A 21,053-nucleotide genomic window follows, 5' to 3' on the forward strand; every position below is an offset into this window, starting at 1 on the left:
AATGTTCTATAGATTAGGTATTGAATAAATTATTATTTCATGACCTAAATTTTTGCCTGTGTTGTTTTATACAAGAATCTTCTTATATGCTCACAGAATAATTTATACAAGAGATATGGGTTTTTATTTTCTAAGACTCTTGCTGTTAGAGTGGTCAGATTCCCCAGAGAAGGTTCTTCCTTATTCTAGAGGGTATATACCTTGCTGCCTGTATTCTGGGAACTCAGTAGGAGAAGGAAGGTAATAGGTCTCCACATTCAATAGGTAAGCTTTCTTTTACCTGTTTTCAGTGAGGTTCCTATACTCTTAACAGGCTGTTGTCCTCCACTGCAAACCCTGTCTGTTTTGCCTTCTAAAGAAAATCAACTTTCCATCTTTCATTAAGGAAACATGTCGGGGGTCTGGACTTTCAATCTTCTTGTATTAGTCCATCATCTTCCCCCACTTCCAGAAGGACCTTCGTCACCTCTTCTTGAGTGTTTTGGGAGTTACATGGTATAAATCAGTTTACATCTCAGCTCTCCCCAAATGGTCAGTTTAGGGTTCAGCTTTCTTGAGTCTGTTTTCAGTGTTATTGACACTGTCTTCACCTTCACTATCTTTGTCCGTCAGAGTTCATACCTTTAAAAAAGTCCCTTCGTTGCACTTTTCATGGAATTTGGGAAGGCAGCTGAGCTAAGTGACGGTTTTCAGTCAACCATCTTTTTTTTTTTTTTTTTTTTTTAAATTTAATTTAATTTATTTTATTTATTTACTTTTGGCTGTGTTGGGTCTTCATTTCTGTGCGACGGCTTTCTCTAGTTGCGGCGAGCGGGGGCCACTCTTCATCACGGTGCGCGGGCCTCTCACTGTCGCGGCCTCTCTTGTCGCGGAGCACAAGTTCCAGACGCGCAGGCTCAGTAGTTGTGGCTCACGGGCCTAGCTGCTCCGCGGCATGTGGGATCTTCCCAGACCAGAGTTCGAACCCGTGTCCCCTGCATTGGCAGGCAGATTCTCAACCACTGCGCCACCAGGGAAGCCCAGTCAACCATCTTTACTTGGAAGTGCTGTTATCTCTTTTTATGTTTCACTTTGGTGATGATCATGACCCCCACTATATATTATTACTACAAGTGGCATGCTAGTATACTGTGAGACACATACATGGAATAAGAAGAAATGTAGCCTATCTCAGTTCAACATGATCATATCCTTAGATTTGACCTAGATTACTTTAAAGGGGTTAGCGTGCTTTTCTATTAAATTTTAATTACTTATTTTCTAAAGAACGTACTAATTTAAATCTCTGGGTGAAACACAAAATCGACTAATTTCCATGTACTGTTGTTGATGTAGGGAGGATGGGCACTTTTGCAGAACTGCCATCTGGGACTCGATTTCATGGATGAGCTAATGGACATAATTATAGAAACCGAGATTGTACATGATGCTTTCCGCCTGTGGATGACGACCGAGGCTCATAAGCAGTTTCCCATTACCCTCCTTCAGATGTCCATTAAATTTACCAATGAGCCCCCCCAGGGACTCCGGGCAGGACTGAAAAGAACATATGGTGGTGAGTCGAGGAATACTTCCAAGTTTACAGGAGTTCTTGTGCTTAAATTGTTTTCTTAAAGAAATTATGAGAAATGAATTAGCTAGGATTAGTTATAGGAAGTGGTGCTATGACTTAACATGATGGTGAGGGGATAGCCCCCTCTGTCCTGCTCCATGTGGAATATCCTCTGGCCGTGTTAGGGCATCAGAGCTCAGGTTTCCACCTTATATTTTTGCTATTTCCCCACTATTGCTCTACTTTGGCCTATGCTATACTCTGCTAGACACTTGCCTTTCTATGTTAACATCTAAAATGGATAATGTCGTTTATGGTCTTCGTGCTCCATACCTAACCTAGGGCAGTAGCCTCTTGCAAGAGGAGAGGCTGAGTCACAATTATGGTCTCTACTTTCATTGCATGAAGTTGTGTGTCAGGATGTCAGAATGTGAGCTAAGTTAGAAATCTGACAACGGCCACCAAACCAGACTAAAATGCCCCTCCTGTCACAACTGGAGCTGAGATTACTCTCTGTTCTTGTGCCCTTCTGTGTCACAGCTTCTTGTCTGAGGCTCATGGTCACAGAAAGAGTACGGACTTGGAGTTAGAAATCCTGGCTCTGATACGGCCTGAACAAATGCTTTGTTCTCTTGGGTGCTAATCACTCAAACGACCTGAGTTTCAGTTTTCTTGTGCCTAAAATAATGATAATAAAAACTATCCAGGACAATTGGAGTAAATTTAATTTAAAATAGTGTATTTAATAATAATCATCAATATAATAATTATTACATAGCAATCTGAAAAATCTACAAAGAAATTTTTTTGGAGTTGTCAACAAGTCTCAAATTTTTGCCAATAAAATAGATGTGGAAGGATGATGTCAGTAAAAAAAGATTTCAAGTGAAAACATTTATAATTATATATGCAATTTAATACGTACATATATAGTAATCATAATTATTTTGGGGGAGCATACTCAAGTTGCAATGGGCTTCCTTTTTATTTTATTATTATATTTTATTATTCTTTTTAATTGAGATATAGTTGCTGTACAATATTATATGTTACAGGTGTGTAATAGAGTGATTCACAATTTTTAAAGACTACTCTATTTATAGTTATTATCAAATATTGCCTATATTCCCCATGTTGTACAATATATCCTTGCAACTTATTTTATATCTAATAGTTTGTACTTTTCAGTAGCAATGGGCTTCTATATACACGATTTTAATTAATATTAAATTGTTAAAAGAGTATATAGAAGCAAATGCAACCTGTGTACATGCCCCTAGTAGTAGTATTAGTATTAGTAATAGGTATTATTATTATTATTAGTAGTAGTTGTAGTAATAGCAGCAATATTTATTTTACTGCCACTATTCTTCCATCTCTGTTTTATCCCTGCATTATCTTGTTAGGTTGGCCAAGAACTTGATCCATGTTAGCAAGCCCCCAACTGCCTCAAATCTCTGTGCATATTTTTCAGAGAGGAATGCCCTCTGGGTACCCAAAAGTTAAATTATAATTGTCATTTGAATATAGTAAGAGTAATTCAAGATAAGTGAAGTTTAATATCAGGAATTTACAAAAATAATTAATAGCTTATAAAAGTAGTAGAAAGTAAAGATGTTTGAGAGATGATATAGTTTTTCACCTAACTGACCACAGCAGGTGTGAGTCAAGACCTGCTGGATGTGAGTGCCGTAGCCCAGTGGAAACCCATGTTGTATGCCGTGGCTTTCCTGCACTCCACGGTCCAGGAGAGGCGCAAGTTCGGCCCCCTGGGGTGGAACATACCTTACGAATTTAACCAAGCTGACTTTAATGCCACAGTGCAGTTCATCCAAAACCACTTAGACGACATGGATCTCAAAAAGGTACTGTGCACACACTGCTTCGTGCCCCTGGTGATTGTGGACTTGGGTCCTTGAGCTAACATGACCGCCCAGCCTTGGCGTCAATCCTGTAAGAGTGATGATTTTCTGTGCTGGCAAAGTCATTCTCTTTAAGTCATAGCAGCTTGGGTCACACTAGCCTCTTGATTTTAGGGAAAAAAAGGAACAAATTTTGATTATGTTTTTACTTCTCAAAAACAAGTTGACATTACAAGTAAGACAACCTAACGGGGTCTATTGGAGGGAGGGGGGAATGGGTGAAGAAGTGTGTTTTTTAAAATCCTAAAACATGAAAAATTTAGAGTCTAGATTACTTTTGGAGTGTGTGCTTTTTAAAGAACAGCCTCTCTATTCTCAAAAGATAAACAATTCTTTTTCTATTGAAATCAAAGTATAGAAACATATAAATGCACCAAGAGAATCTATTTCAAGTCATGATCACGAGCTTTGAGTTACCCCTCATGTCTGCCTATTTAACTTTCTTTCTGCACTTTTCACATTACTGGAGAGTGAATAAATGAATGAGTAAATGACATTGATGACAATGATTACATGGGTGTTACTTGGCAGGGAAAATGGAGGTGAGACAGTAGTCAGTCCACAATCATTCTCTAAATTTTCCCAGGGCGTCTCCTGGACCACCGTACGCTACATGATAGGAGAGATTCAGTATGGAGGCAGAGTCACTGATGACTATGACAAGAGATTATTGAACACACTTGCTAAGGTTTGGTTCAGTGAAAATATGTTTGGACCGGATTTTAGCTTTTACCAAGGATATAATATTCCAAAATGCAGCACGGTGGATAACTATCTTCAGTATATTCAGGTTTGTCATCTTCAGAATTTTTTGTATAGAGCAAGTATCTATAGCAAGTTGACTTTTTTGATATTTATTTATACTGTATGTACTTCTTTGAAAATGAATTTTAATGGTGATGCATACTGAACGTGGAAGGTTCCAAGCACCATAGATGCTGTCTTCATATGTTTATATTCACCTAATAATTAAACTGTTTATATTTGTTCTGAGGGTGTGTTTTATGTGAATTCCCTTCTTTCCTCCCCTTTTAATGCCCCAGTGAGGAATATTCTTTGGAGAGGTGATAGACTGGGCAGATTTAGAACCAGGGAACCTACACAACTCCCCTGGAGCTCTCTACCCAAAGGCAGCCTCTGGACTCAATCTGTTCTGTTTCAATACACTTGCCTTATCCCGTGACATCTGTTCCTTAATCCTGGCCTGATGGACAGCTTATGAGTATGTTCAGGAATGCACTCTGTAGAAGAGCTTCCTCTAAGACTGGGTTTCTCAGCCTCGGCTCCGTTGACACTCAGGGCTGGATATTTCCTTGAGTGGGGGACTGACCTGGGTAGTATGGTTAGCAGCATCCCTCGCCTCTACCCACTAGATGTCAGTTTCACTCTACCCAGTTGTGACAACCTACAGTGTCTCCACACATTGCCAGATGTGCCTGGTGGGGGCAAAATCACCTCCAACTGAGAAGCCCTGCTCTAAGTAGGAATAGGATTTTGGCAGGAGATTTGGAAAAAAGTCTGATTTGTCCTTCCAGGTAACTACATTTTCTGTCTCAGTACCTTGAATTCATTAGATCATCATTTAGCGATCTCTTTTGCCTCTAAGATTTATCTCAGGATGAACAAGGTAAAGCACAACAGCCCGCCAAGAGCTAAATTTATCAGTATATTTAGAGGTTCCGTAATAGGTAAGTGTGGTGAGTTTATCATATATCACCACCCCTACACTTTTATTAATTCAAATCTACGAATATATTTGTCTTAACTGTACTATATGTGTCTTTAAATCATTAGTACTAGGAGGTTGAATAAGAGAATGCCTATGAAGGTATAAATTTAGGTATACCTGCACATTATATTTATTTACATACGCCTCATTTCACAATTAATTTGAGGTAGCTCATAAAAAGGCATTACGTAAAAAGGAATAAAATAACGGACTAGAAGGGAGGGAAACCATGAATAAAGGTAAGGATACAATTCACACATAAAATTATACGTCAAATTGTAGGTAAATTTTCTTTTTTTTCAAGTAGCTGGGGGAGTATTTACCTGCTAGTTTTGCTTCTCATTGTCTCTTGCTGTCTGTTTTTCTCTGTAACTTTGTTGCTCTTTCAATATTTCTCATTTTTCTTAGTCTCTTTCCTTCTCCTTGGGAAAGTACATTTCCCACCTCTGGTCTTATTGGGTCATAATTGCTAAAACTGTCATGTTTAGTAACAATTAGTTATACACCATTTATTTAAACAATTGGTTTGAATTAGACGAGACCTTCAAAAAACAAAATACCAATCCATAGTTCCCTTTCCATCTTACAAATATATTATAAAACAAGATAGTGTCTTTTTGATTGAATTTGCTTGAAGTGCAGATATTAAAGAACCATGAGCCTATTATGTTCATTGTTTTTCAAGACAACTTTTGATTCTTTCCTGGAGAAATTGTTGAGGTTGCAGCCTGCCATGAATAAGACATACCATGTAAATGCTTATCCTAATAAAAACATGTTTATTTGCTAAGGCAGTGTAATTTAACTGGTACTTGTGTCAGCAGTCTGTGCTTATGGTCTGTGTTGTTCAGAGCTTGCCCACCTACGACAGCCCTGAGGTGTTCTGGCTGCACCCCAATGCCGACATCACCTACCAGAGCAAGCTGGCCAAGGACGTGCTGGACACCATTCTGGGCATCCAGCCCAAGGATAGCTCTGGTGGAGGGGATGAGACTCGGGAGGCGGTGGTGGCCCGGCTGGCTGATGACATGCTAGAGAAGCTGCCCCCAGACTATGGTCCATTTGAAGTGAGTTGATGGCATCCTGACAAAACTGTCAGCCGTGGATGTGTCTGGTTGGTTGGGGGAGTGAGGACAAAGGGAGGAGGGCAAAAATAATTTTTCCGAAATTAAAAAAAATCATTTAAAAAACTTACTTCTTGAAGAACCAGAAAAAGAAGTGTTTGAATTTATAAATGTAATCATCTCAAAAGAGAAATAATAAAGAAACCTGATGAGAACATTAATCTTCATAATTAAATTACAAGTGTGGACCAATGGGTTCGGATTGCTTTTCTAAAACGTTCCCTGGAGGCACTTCACATTGTCATTTGTTCAGAGGGAAAAAAATGTATTCTTAGAGTAAAGCATTGATTATTTAGAAAAATGTTGTGTAATTCAGGCCTTCTTAATTTCAGGGAGTCTATAGTTATATCATTAACTCTGATGCTTCTTCATCTCATGGGTTTGGAAAATTGATGTGTCTTTTTAATACACAAGTAACTTCTAAGCAAAATTGATGATGGTGAAAGTTAATTTTTTTTGACATTTTAGCAAATATTGTGAAAAGGTTTACCCTGATAACATGTTTAAGTCTTTGAGAAAAGCAAAAGTAAGTGGCTTACTTTCCATGCAGTGTTTTTTTTTTTTTTTGGCTGTACCCCACAGCATGTGGGATCTTAGTTCCCCAGCCAGGGATTGAACCCATGCCCTCTGCAGTGGAAGTGCTGAGTCTTAACCACTGGACCACCAGGGAAGTCCCATCCATGTAGTCTTAAGAGATGACCTGCACTAACCTTGTGACATTTTTCTCACAAGACCACCGTGTTTCTTTATATATTGCCCTTTCCACCTGGTTTTCAGAAGGAAGTCTGCAGCATTTTGTTACTTGAGCATCCTATTATTTTCCATGAAGCAGGCCGTTTTGGATGCTAGTACTACAGTCTGAACTCAAGGAACTGTCACCAAGGGACTCATTTCCCTTGGAAGAATCTCTGATCACTTGCTCAGAGAAAATCAATACTGCTATCAGCTTTCGTAAGCACCTTGCATTATAGTATCAGGAAAGCGGTCATTCATGTCTAACAGTGGTTGAAATATTTATAAAGCAATAAAAATGCCTTAAAATATAATAATAATTACATAAATAAACATGGTAACTATGGGGTTTAGAAGAGACACCTTCCTTTTGCTAAATTTGCTTAGGATAAAGCAACTCAACGTGGCATGATATCTGATCCACAAAAGGCTGAATAAATACTTGTAAGACAGAAATGAATGGGTGGGTGGATGGATAGATGCTTTGATGGAAAAAAACAGAAAGCTTTTAAAACAGAAGTCTAGTTTTTTGAGGCAGTCTTAAGAATTGTTGTGTATGTGTACACATCTGCTTGTGTGTGTCCATATGTGTATTCGCAAGTCTTGGAGTGGCAGTAGTGAATATTTCCCAATAAGTGCCGTTGCTGTTTGGAAGGCTACATGTTTGTGGACATGGATTGTATATTCTTCTGTGAATTTATGGAGGCCTGTCTTCTCCCACATGGGGTGAAAAATCAACTGGTCATTTAACAGACGTTTCTTCGTTATTTCTTCTTTGTTTTCTAGCAGTGAAAAAAAATAAAAGCTTACTGTTTATGGAACTGTAAAATTTGGGGCCCTTTCAGAAGCCCTAGGGTACCAGTTACATAACGTTAGTAGCTGTCTACTTTTTCACATGCTGGGTGTCTCCATGGCAGGTAAAGGAGAGGCTGCAAAAGATGGGGCCATTCCAGCCAATGAACATTTTCCTCAGGCAGGAGATAGACAGAATGCAAAGGGTACTCACCCTAGTCCGAAGCACCCTGACGGAGCTAAAACTTGCTATTGATGGCACCATCATCATGAGTGAAAATCTACAAGACGCACTGAATTGCATGTTTGATGCCAGAATTCCTTCTCGGTGGAAAAAAGTACGTTTAACTCAGCTCTTATTCTGCCTTATCACTTTATTGTTGTGAATAGTTGTAATTGGCAAGTGAAAAGCATGTAAGAATAATGTACTTAAGAGTGTTCTTTGGCTTAGGGACTAATCTCCTTAGAGCCCTGTATTTTTGGATTGTGGGTAGAGAAGGAAATAATTTAGCATCTCCCACATCTCAGGTTCTCTGCTAGGCAATTTATATGCACTGTTTCATTTAAATCTTGCAATTTATTACCCTTAGTTTACAGATGAGGAACTTGAGGTTGGGGGGTGTGTTAAATCTTTTCCCAGATCACACACCTTAGAAGTCTAAGAATCAGAATGTAAACCCAAGCTCATGGATTTCAAAGCTCATGATGTAGTCTTATAGAAGGGAATGTTCCTAGACACACGCAGATATCAAAAGTTATACCAAAGAGACATATTTTTCCTTGCTTCGTCTGTAAATATGTGAGTATGTATCTCTCAAGATAACAAGATAATAATTTAACAGTATGCTTATTGATTATATATTGTTAATTGTGGTAAATGACAGCTGTGGGTTTTTTAAATTTTATTGAAGTATAGTTGGTTTGCAATGTTGTGTTAATTTCTGCTGCACAGCAAAGTGATTCAGTTATACATATATATTCTGTTTAATATTCTTTTCCATTATGGTTTATCACAATCTATTGAATATAGCTCCCTGTGCTCTACAGTAGGACCTTGTTGTTTATCCATTCTATATATAATAGTTTGATAATAGTTTGCATCTGCTAACCCCAAACTCTCACTCCTTCCCCCCCAGCCCCTCTCCCTTGGCAGCTGCATGTCTGTTCTCTATGTCTGTGAATCTGTTTCTGTTTCATAGGTATGTTTGTTTGTGTCGTATTTTAGATTCAACATGTAAGTGATATATGGTATTTGTCTTTCTCTTTCTGACTCTCTTGGCTTCATATGATCATCTCTAGGTCCATCCATGTTGCTGCAAATGGCATTATTTCATTCTTGTTAATGGCTGAGTAATATTCCATTATATATATATATATGCACCAAGATGTGGGTTTTTTTTTAAAAAAAATCTTTTCCATTATGGTTTATTACAGGATATTGACTATAGTTCCCTGTGCTATACAGTAGGACCTGTTGTTTATCCATTCTACATATAATAGTTTGTATGGTCGATGTGGTTTTAAGGAATTTTTTTTTTTACTTGGAAGAGTAAAATGAGTACCTGAGTGTCTCTGTAGAGGCATTTGCTGATCATGGCTCTGAAGATGTTGAGGGTCCAGGGGAAGGACCTGGGAGGCAGGAGGGTGGGGTTATCCAGGGAGGGCAACTTATAGAGACGATACTGGGTCCTGGGGTGACTGGAACCTTCTGCAGGTAAATGGGATGGTGAGACAGGATAGGGTTAGAACTGAGAGTCTCTCAGAAGAGATTCACTTAGTGCAGAGACTCTGATATCTCACCCAGGGCTTTGGCAGATTCCAAGGCAGTGGGTCCCAAAGGCAGTATATGGTAACTGGGGAGTGTTCTTCTACTGTCTTCTCCATCTTATTTGGTGAACCACCATCCATCCCTCTAGTCACGCAGCCTAGAAACCCAGAATCAGCTTTGACCAGACTCCTTTCTCTCCTCACCTTCAAAAGATTCATTGCCAAGGCCAGAGCGTTTTCTATATGAGTTCACTCTTCTCATTTCCAGTGAGAGAGAAAGAACCTCTGTGGTCACTGGCCCTTGCAGGCTTATTTTCCACTAAACAGCTCGCCCAGCTTTGTCAGCACCTGCAGGCTCTGGAACAGGGATCCTTGCCTGGAGACATCCCCTCGTTAATGGGTCCCTGTGCCCTCAGATCAAATGTCATACACACACACATCTTTCAGTTAACACATCTGTAAAGATGTGATAGAGTGAGTTACCTCATTTTTAACTTAAAATCATTTTATACAGGTTTTTATTCTACTTATTATCAGTCTTTGGGAATCGCACTGTCTCTTGAAAAATAGGCTTATCAATTCTTAAGATATTTGAAATTCAAGTAGTTTATCTATCCAGGTTGATCACTACATTTATGCACACATAAAATATTGCAGTTACAGTAAAATGTTATAAAACATGATTTGGAGATACCTTCTAGTGTGGCTTCTGCTAACGTTAATGACACTCCCATGCCAACTGCAGTAATAGGAGTTCCACACGTGAATTCAGACAGAACGTTACAGGCAGTGAATGCAGTTAATTTGTTTGTGGTAAAGAGACATGTGTTTCCATGTCTACCCCTTTATCAGAGGAAATAAAAGTGCAGTCTAAGGGACAAATACTTCAGAGAATAACTGTCATTTGCCTCATAAAAAAATAAGTGGAGAAAGTCTTCTATGATTTATCATTCACAAAATATATTTTAAAGTGTTGATAAGGCCATGAGCACATTTATATAAATAGAAATCTTATTTTATAATGTATCTACTGAAAATGTAGCCTAAGGAAAAATAGTTGAAACCTGTTAAATTTAATTCAATTAATTGTTTTAATTGCTTTATGGCAGAATTGGTCATGACTCTATTTGTATGTGGAAGGAGATTCTACTGAAAACAGATGTCTTGAACAGTGTGCTGAACTAGATTGATCTGAAATCCACGTGATGACTAGCTGATTCTATCATATATCATTAGGGAGGAAGAATACTTTGAAAACTTAAATGTCATAACCCAAGGAAAATTTATGTCTTAGGGACTTCGGAATTCTAAGAGTGAAATTGTTATTACACCACTGTTTTCTTCTGTGAACGTAGCCAGTTACACAGCAGAATTAGACCTGTATTAAGTCATGGTTTAATGTATGCATTTCAGGAATCTTGGGTTTCAAGTACATTGGGCTTCTGGTTTACTGAGCTTATTGAAAGAAACTGCCAGTTTACCTCTTGGGTTTTCAATGACCGACCCCACTGCTTCTGGATGACAGGCTTTTTTAACCCCCAAGGATTTTTAACTGCAATGCGACAGGTAATAGCTCTGATTTTCACTTGTTGTGTTATTATAATTTTCCTCTACCAGGCTTTCTTCTTTCATTATAGTTTTAAAGAGTGGAGTAAGACAGAGAATCATTGTCTCTTTTTGACACCAGCAGTTACTTTGTCCTGAACATAAATCCCGCTTGTTCTCAGTCTGCTAGCTGGGATTTCAAAATATTTGTTATTGTTATATTTGATTTGATTTGATATTTCTTTTAAAGTACAAGGGGTTAAATTAGGACATGGGTATTGCTTATAAGAGAATCTTTTCAAACTCTTTAAATACTATCCTACCTTCTTTGAATCTGGATAATTTGGGGCTACACTGTCATCACGATAATGCTCTTTATATTAAGACAAACCTCTAGTTGCTGATTTCATTCATCCTTTGCCTTTGCTCTTGCCCTGAGTAGGAAATTACTCGGGCCAACGAAGGCTGGGCTCTGGACAATATGGTGCTCTGCAACGAAGTCACCAAGTGGATGAAGGATGACATCTCTGCCCCTCCCACAGAGGGCGTCTACGTCTACGGCTTGTATCTTGAAGGCGCTGGCTGGGACAAGAGGACCATGAAACTCATCGAGTCCAAATCTAAAGTGCTCTTCGAGTTAATGCCTGTCATAAGAATTTATGCCGAAAACAACAGTAAGTTGTCTTGCGCATTGAGGGACGGTTGGTATTATCAGGTTGGATGATGTTATAAACACAGGATATTGTTATTTTTGTTATCATGTGATAAGGATTATACTATGTTATCAAGTGGCTTCACATTCACACCTGTGTTTAGTGAGTACTGACTGACTGCTGGACTCTTTCTTGAATGCTCCTGGGAGGCAATGGTTCTAGATAGTTCTTGCCTATCTAATAATGCAGATAAAATAGCATTCGCTAATGAGATAAGAAACAGGTGTTTGGAATAGTAAATAAGTGGTGAGAAAGGAGGGTGAGATAACAGTGGGAGGAAATAGTTAGGGGCTGGATCTTAGGGGCAGTTGGGTCTGGATGGGCTGGAAAGGATAGATGGAGCTTGGATGATGAGGAAGGAAGTAGTGGAAAGAAAGCCTTCCAGGTAGGAGTGCACAGGGCTACGGGAGGTGGTGTCTCCACCAGCTTGGAGATTTAAGCCAGGTTGTGAAATCCAGTTTGAATTCAGGGACATTCAGCTTAATCCAGTAGCTAATGGTAAAACGCTGGGTTCACATATCAGCCTATGAATGTGATAACACTTCTATGAAACACACATGTCAAAGAAGAATACTTTGACAAAGTTATCAAAGCTCTGTTTGACAAGGCTAAAAACACCTAAACTATTTTCCATTGTTGGCTTGATTTTTTCTAGAGGTTTTTGTTGTTGCATTTCACTCAGCTAACATCTCCTCAGCAGTAACCACCATTCACCATATGAGGAGATTCCCTGTTCTTTTTATTTTTTAAAAAATTTATTTATTTTCCTTTTTAAATAAAAATTGCATATATTTAAGGTGTGTAACATGATGATTTGATATACATATACATAGTGAGATGATCACCATAAGCCATAAACTCAAGAGGTAGCCACAATAGTGGATCCCAAGGAAGTACTAATTTTACAACAGAAGCACAAAAGATTTTTCTTTAAACGAGCAAGGGAGAAAACAATCTCTCTTTAAAAGAGAGCTTTTAGTACCTCCATCCCTTAGATAAGTACCACATTTGTAAATATATGTCAAGGGAAGAGAGTGTACAAACTTTGAGTATTTTTTAGGCAAATATTGATGTTTGCTGCATGACTAATTATATCAGCCACAAGCTTACCTGCCAGAGACAAAGATAATTATGAATCAGATCACATCCACAAGGGACTCACAGTCTGGTGAGGGAGCCTGATAAGTAAATAAATAATTTAAGTAGAATTTGACACATGTTATGATAGAGATGCTGTCAGGATGGTCAGGGAATCTAGAAGTAGAGCATAACTAGGCCTGGGAGGTTGGTGGAGAGTGCTTCTGAGATGAGTTTTGGAGGGTAAGGGTGAGCATGAGAGGGCATTAGAGTTAGACTTTTCTTGGCAGAGGGAAAGATCTTTGGCTCACTGGGTCATCCATTTAATATTTATCTGGTGTTGACCATCTGACACACACTACCCTATTGCTGGGGGTGCACCAATGAGAAAAGGCCAAGCAGAATCCCCTTTTGCAAGGAGCTCAGGCTCAAAGAGGGAAGGTAACTGAAAAAAGAAGGAAATATAGTCAATCCTTGTTATGCAAGGATTCTGTACGATTTTGCCTACACTCTAAAATTTATTTGTGACCCCGATGTCAATGCTTGTGGCACTTTCACAGTCTTTCATGGACATGTACAAAGCAGTGAAACATTTGTGTCTCCTGACATGAGTGTTCCTAGTTGAGGTTGAACAAGCCCGTGCCCTGCTTCTTGTTTCAGCTCAGACCGTAAACAAGTGTCCTTTCCATGGTCTATTTTGTGCTATGTTTTTCACATTTTTCTACTTTTCATTGTTGAAAATGGCCCCAGTGTGTAGTGCTGAAGTGTTGTCTAGTGTCCCTGAGTGCAAGAAGGCGGTGATGTGCCTTATGGAGGAAACATGTGTGTTAGGCATGCTCTGATCAGGCATGAGTCATAGTGCTGTTGACCTTGAGTTCATTGTGAATGAATCAACAGTGTATATTAATAAGGTAACTTTAAACAGAAACACACATAAAACAAGGTTACGTATTGATGGGCTGATGGAAATGCTGTGACCAGAGGCTTGCAGGAACCTGACCCTGTATTTCCCCGAGCAGCCATCGGTAATTCAGACTCTGTGAGATTTTAGATACGTAAGTCTCAGGAATATTGAGGATCAAGTGTAAATGAACATACCGATTTCAGATAGTTCTTGTTTCTGTTAAGAACACATACACACGGTGTGTCAGGGAGTGAGGGAATTCAGGGGTTCAGGGAAGGCTTTGCTGAGGAGAGAACATTGAACATTGGACTAGTATCCGTGGGGCAAAGGCAAGGGTACAGAGGCAAGAGGTAGCAACGCATGTGCTGTGTTTGAGGAACAGAAAGACAGTGTGTGAAGGAAGGGGAGCCCATGAAGAGAGCTGAGCATCAGAAGAGAGACGTAAGGGTGCTCAGCATCCCTCTTGGTACAGGGTGTCGCTCATTATGCTGTAGCTGCATCTGAAATTATCCATGTGTCCGCCTGGGCTTTGGCAAACACACTGCCTGTGGCTTCATGTTCATTAATCCTTACGGTCGTGTGAAGTCCCAGGACAGTGATTATTTTATAGAAATAATAATCAAATGTTTTTTTAGCCAAAAGTAATGTTTTAGAAATTTTGTTGCATCTAGTCAACATTGTTGGAAAAATGTTTCCCTTATGAAGTGAAAGAAAAATCTTTCTCACATTCAGTTAAGTGTTACTTTATTTCTTGTGACTAAATTGTAAAAATCCATTGCCACATGACATTGAACATTTCAGCAGCGTAGTAATAAAGCAATAAATTTATAATACAGGCAATCCTTTATGATTTAAGAATACATTGGTGTGGAAGAACTGTACTCACGCTGCTGGGCTTTAGTCAGCGGTGATGCTCGTTACCTGTAGGGTTAGGGAGGAAATAAAAATAAGCAAAGGAAAAAGTGACTCACTAATTTCAACGTACTAAGAAAAAAGTAAAGGAAAACTATAATTCTTTATTCTTTTTTTGGCTTCAGTAGAAGTTGGTGGAAACTTTTTGCCAAATAGCTTTGTGGTTGAAGAGGTGTTTTGTTCGTGATAGAAAACTAACATTCCATTGCTCTTTTCATACTGTAAATCTAATTTTCATTCAATTTTGATGACTAAATAGGACTCTAATTGAGCTAAAGAGGTTTAACATCATTAATGGCTAGAGGACGCTCCAAAAGTGTAGTGTTTTAAAATTAAAATTCTTGTAATGGATTGTTTTTTATGTTAATAGGAAGGGCAATTTCAGTTTAAATAATTCACCATTGAATTTTACATATAGGACTGGTTTATTTGTTTTTTAAAAGGAAGTCAGATATTTATTTCAAAGCTAAAAATTGAGTTTATCAATATATCAAAATTGATATATTGATATATTGAGCTATATCCCCAAATGTTTATTTTATTTATATTTCTTGTCACGGGAGAGTCACCCAAATAGTACAAAATACTCCAAGAGAGTAAAGCCACCCGTACCCACTGTAGATCCTCTGTTCTCAAAGGAAGTTGAAAAGAGGCAGCTATAGAGAGAGAGTGATGCTTCTAATAACTTCGGTGCTGAAGTGCATGTGATGGGAAAGCAGTGGTTAGAATTTTGGGGGAACAAAGCAAGACTTACATGTATCTCTGGTCACTAAGATGTGAAGAATCTCAGGGTCCCTTCAGCTAATGAGACTATTTCCTGCTAGAGGAAAAGTGTTTCTAAGAATGCCCTAGGACCCACCCTGATCCAACACTGTGCAGTGGTGGGCCGGGGGTGGGAATAACCCCACGCAGCGACCCAGAGCTGGAGACCTCCTAACTCCCGAGTGCAGTGTTTAATCCACTTTCAGTTTGCAAACCTGAACCCTGTTAAAGTCATGGGGAACCTGAGACTGGGGAATTTGTGAAAAGGTAAGTGTATATGTGCACGTGTGTGTGTGTGTGTGTGTGTGTGTACAGGGAGAGAGGGGAGAAATCTAACACATCTTGGTCATCTACTGCATTGCAAGCATTATACAATGCCAGACATTCACATATATTAACTTATTTAGTCTTTACAACAACTCTGTAAGATGTATCATGACGATTTTGCAGATGGGGAAATGAAGGTTTAGAGATATTAGGTAATTTGCCTATGATTCCTGGCTACCAAAGCTGCTATCAGAATCACGTTTGTCTGTTGTGGGATGAATGCAAATCTCTGGGAATTCTTGTGGTAGTGTTCTACCCAAGACTCTGCATTTAGGGATGAAGCTGGAAAATAAAGGCTAAATTGGAAATGAGGATGGTTTCCTTGCATTTGGAAGTCATGTATTAATATTTCTCAGGTACCTGGTGAAGTAGACACAGTAAAGGCCTCTGCCCTATGCAGATGAGAGCTGTCACCCCCTGTGGCCTCCTCTCCCCATGCTGATGGTTAAGGTGGTCACCTCCCTGCCCCATAGGGGGGCACATGTCCTCAAGTAAAAGGCAGTGAGCCAGAAGCCTGGATATTTGGGGTGCTTTCATGGCTTTATCACCTTAGCAGTTAGTCTTGTAGCTTTGGAGGAGTCTCAGCTGTGCCACAAGTTGAAGTCAGGTATCTAGTTATCTCTGGTCCACATGTACATATTTCTGCAAAGATATGGATACACATACACATAGTACGTTATCCTATTGCTGAGATTAAGAGCTTAGGCTCTGGATCCATTCTGGCCAGGTTTGACTCATCACCTACAGCTCTGCAACCTTGGATAAGTAATTCACCTCCTTATGTTTTTCCAGTTTTCTCATCTGTAAAATGGACTCAATCATGGTACCCATCTCATTGGATTGTTGAGAGAATTAAACTGATGATGTCCAGCACATAATTAGCATACAATAGATAATAATAAAAAATTATTATTATTAATATGATAACTCTCATGCTTGTTGAAGGATTAAAAGAAATAACACATGGAAGAGTGCACTGTTTAATAACCTAAATGTTATTAACAAAAGAGGGACTAAATAAAGGAATGACATAAGGAATCTCTATGTAACTTGGTTATTTTGGATATTAGAAGGAATATATGATGTAATGATATACTTACATTTGGATGAAAAATGTAGGCTAGAGAGGGAAGTTATAGAGCTAGAAAATGAAATTTCCTCAAGGCGTTTTATTAAAACCTTTAGCATACTAAAGCACATAGCTCGCCAGTTTAGATTCTCTCTTCTCCTCCTTCTGGAGCCCCAAGGCTTTAAATATATTTAGCTAATTTGTTCTACCTACTTAGCATGTTTATTTTTGTCTTCAAAGTTATTTGTCTAACCAGAGGTAATGGTTTCAAATCATCTCTTTATGTGCTGTTTAGCATCTGTCAGCACTTTTACCATGAAATTATATTTTCAGTGATTTCTAATCGTGCTGCAGAAGGTTGCTGCATGCTGTGACTTGGTGTGGGCTCCTTCCCTTCTGAAGCAATTAAAAATAAATAAAATTGGATAGATATTTCAGAGAATTGCTTTTTTTTTTTACTGCTTCTTGAAAAGAATGCTATTTTTTCCAATTCTATTTTTCTTTTGGGATTAAAACCCAAGTAATCGAATACTTCCAAGGTGCAATTATTATAATTATCACTTGATTCAAATGTAAAACTCCAAGGGCTTATGTAAAGATTTATAAAATTGGGGCCTCCCTGGTGGCGCAGTGGTTGAGAGTCCGCCTACCGATGCAGGGGATGCGGGTTCGTGCCCTGGTCCGGGAGGATCCCATATGCCACGGAGCGGCTGGGCCCGTGAGCCATGGCCGCTGAGCCTGCACATCCGGAGCCTGTGCTCCTCAACGGGAGAGGCCACAACAGTGAGAGGCCCGCATACCGCAAAAAAAAAAAAAAGATTTATAAAATGATTGTTGGTCAAGTGTGCATCAAGAAGAACTATTAGTTAAATATTTGTTATATGTTCAGATCTTAGGATTAAAGGGTTTAAATATATCAGTGTAGTCAGCATTAACTGCACTCCTCAAATTCACTGTCATTCATTTATTTAATCAGATTTTTTTGTGTTTGCCTAACTATTATCACTAATGACATTCTTATGGTAATTAAAAATAGCAACTAGACTTAAAATTAGGTGTTACATTAATTTAGATGGTTTCTAATAATTAATTTCATGGGATTAAGCAAATACATAATTTTAAAGTACTGTAAAATATCTGTGACTTTATTTATTTTTAAATGTTTTCAGATCATCCTTATTATATCTTTTATTAAAGTTTTAAAGTATTTTCTATACAGATCTCTTGGTTAATTCCCTGATACTTTATGGTTTTGTCAAAATTAAAAACTGTATCCTATTTTTTATTAAAACTTTTAGTTGGCAATTGCCAGCACAGGTTGATCTTGAATCCAGCAAGATCCTTACTAGTTGGTGAAGATTCTTAATTGTTCTAAAAGTTTGTTGATTTTGTTTTTCTAGGGAGATGTCATATCATTTACAAATTATCATAGTTGATTCTCTGCTCTTCTAATTCTTACCAATTTTATTTATTTTTCTCTCCTTAATGTTCTTGATCAAAATTGTTTCTGAGCCTCAAGAAAATCCATGTAAAATTTCTCTAAGTATATTATATGCTATAAATTTTAATATTATAACCTTTACTAAGTTTAGGGAGTTCCTTTTTATTCCTGGTTTGCTCAGAATTTTTAATTATAAATTGTACTGAACTTTATTAAACGATTTTTTCTACATTGAGATAATCATATCTCCTATCTTAGTTGTGTAATGTGGTGAATTACATGGGTAGATTTTCTGACATTGAACCATCTTTGGTTTTTTTTAATATTTAAATACTTTATTTTTTTCTTTATTTTTTTTAAATTTAATTAAATTAATTTATTTATTATACAGCAGGTTCTTATTAATTATTTTATACATATTAGTGTATATATGTCATGACTATGTTTTAGAACAGCATTTCTCAACCTTTGTATTATTGACAGTTTTGGTCCAGATAACTCTTGTTGTGAGGGGCTGTCTTGTGCATTATAGGATGTTAGCAGCATTCCTGGCCTCGACCTACTTGTTGCCAGTAGCACCTTCCCAGTTGTGGTAACTAAAAATGTCTCTAGATATTGGGAAATGTACCCTGGTAAAAATCACACCTGGTTAAGAATTACAGCTTTATATTATTTTATATGGAAACTTTTGTATAATATTATCATATTCAAATATTTAACTTCTTCCAAAAAATTAATTAAATTTACTGGAGGTATAAAAACACATGGCACAGCAGGTTGAAGGTTTTTTTGGGTCAAAAAATGAGACTTTAATTTCTGATAGTGCCTTACTTTTTTGATGTGTTAGGAAAAGCTAAATTATTGAGTAAGTTAGTTTGGGGAAATAAATTCAATATCATTAATATATTAATATTGCATTTTGAGAGTTACATGTTTGTTACACTAATTCACCAAAGCAAAGTTATCCTCTTAGTTAAGTGTGTTTTCATCTCAATAATTATGTGAGGGTCATTTATAATATTGGCCTTCCAGAGAAGTACACGGATGAGTGCAGACACAACTTTTGTCCTGAAATAATTTATAGTCTGGGAGAGAAGAGGAAATAATATACTGCTTCCCGAGATGGGTGTTACAAGATGTGCAAATAAACTACTATAGATAGAGTGGATTTAACAAGAAGCAGGTGAAGCTTAAACTCTACGGCTGCTCAGTGCAGAGGCTCCTTCCAAAGCTTAATTTTATATTTGCAAATTGTACTTCTTTTTCTTAAAAGAAGCCCCTCCCCCAAACTGTGTAAGTTTGAGGCCCCGCAAGACCTGCATCTGTCCTCAATATGGGGATGCCAAGGCTGGACGGAATGCATAGGAGAAGACCTTTGAAGAAGGGACACAAAGATTGTCTTTCATTGCATATGTGATTTTGGAGACTCCATCTGTTCATGTACTCCAAAAAGGTAGATTGAATCTTAGCGAGCTGAACGGTGGCATGGTTCTCTGCTTCCCTGCCATTTTTGTGTCTCTACGCACATGGAGAACTCACAACACCTGGTAGGGGTAGGGAACATTCTCTGTCCTGTGATTTCAAATGTGGTTTGGACTATGGCACAGAGGGTTGAAGATGGGATTTTGCAATAATAATAGTGAAATAAGAGTGAACATTGGTGCTGGATGTCTGATTAAAAGACAAAAGCAAGTCACAAGGGAAATATAGAGAGGGTGTGTGGGCACAAGATTTGGTGGGGAAGTACAGGGGACAGGGTGGAGGAGGGGTGTTGAATTGACAGGTGGAAAGGAGAGGGAGGAAGCAATGGGTCATGTCACATGGGCAGGGGTTCATGTCAAGGACATGTGACAAGGAGTGAGTGGGGTAAATGTGAGGACGTCTGGGTGTCTTGTCACACCCACTGGAAACCTGTGGTAGCCTCTGCTTTGCATCTAGGGATTATCTGACCTCAGGAAGAATTTCCCTCATTCTACTAAACCCATCTCTCTTTGGAATGACCTTCAGAGCGCACAGATTTGGCTCTCGGTTTGGGCTTAGGGCTGCTTAAATTAGAAATTCACCAAGATTTTTTTAACGAATTTTTTTGTAGCTGTAAGAGACCCTCAGTTGTACTCCTGTCCTATCTACAAGAAGCCAGTCCGAACAGATCTGAACTACATCGCTGCTGTGGACCTCAGGACGGCCCAGGCCCCCGAACACTGGGTGCTCCGTGGGGTCGCCCTTCTCTGTGATGTCAAGTAACATGGGGCATGTCTCTCACCCAATAAATGCAGGATCTAAAGTATCATAACCTTTTTCTTCTGTGTGGACAGTGTGTAAATCAGGTTGATCATGGAATGCGAGCTGTATCACTGTTCCCTACTCTAGCTGGATGCTTGTTTACATTTAGCCTGTTTCATCGTTCATGACCAATCACTGTGTTTTTCTGAAAACTTATTTGGTGATTTAAAAGTAAAATTTACAACTTTCTAATGAAGTGCGGCCCTCAAATCCACAATAATACATTTTCTTCTTCCTTCAACTCCAAGGACTGACTAGGCTAAACAGATGGTATTTCCCTTGAAGGGATTATTCTTCTGTTAATGTGGTGGTTCTAGTGACAGCCCAGTTCTCTAAGGTATCTTGACAAGTGTGTGCTGATTCTGCTTCTGTTGCCTTTTGCATTTAGGTCAGGTTAGAGAT

General features: G+C 38.5%; 1 protein-coding gene across 1 annotated transcript in view; it reads left to right on the forward strand.

Annotated features, from left to right (window-relative positions):
• Positions 1–20,612, forward strand: part of DNAH5 (dynein axonemal heavy chain 5) — a gene marked incomplete at its 3' end in the record, with an annotated part of 240,126 nt that extends 219,514 nt beyond the window's left edge. The window contains exons 72-79 of the mRNA XM_079701862.1: positions 1,336–1,552; positions 3,209–3,417; positions 4,061–4,264; positions 6,055–6,270; positions 7,977–8,189; positions 11,032–11,184; positions 11,606–11,837; positions 20,461–20,612. Of these exons, the coding sequence (XP_079557988.1) occupies positions 1,336–1,552; positions 3,209–3,417; positions 4,061–4,264; positions 6,055–6,270; positions 7,977–8,189; positions 11,032–11,184; positions 11,606–11,837; positions 20,461–20,612 (1,596 nt within the window). The remainder of the gene's footprint in view (positions 1–1,335; positions 1,553–3,208; positions 3,418–4,060; positions 4,265–6,054; positions 6,271–7,976; positions 8,190–11,031; positions 11,185–11,605; positions 11,838–20,460) is intronic.
• Between the last annotated feature and the right edge of the window lie 441 nt (positions 20,613–21,053).

This window comes from Hyperoodon ampullatus (genome assembly GCF_949752795.1).
Source record: "Hyperoodon ampullatus genome assembly, chromosome: 4".
Classification (NCBI taxonomy): Eukaryota; Metazoa; Chordata; class Mammalia; order Artiodactyla; family Ziphiidae; genus Hyperoodon; species Hyperoodon ampullatus.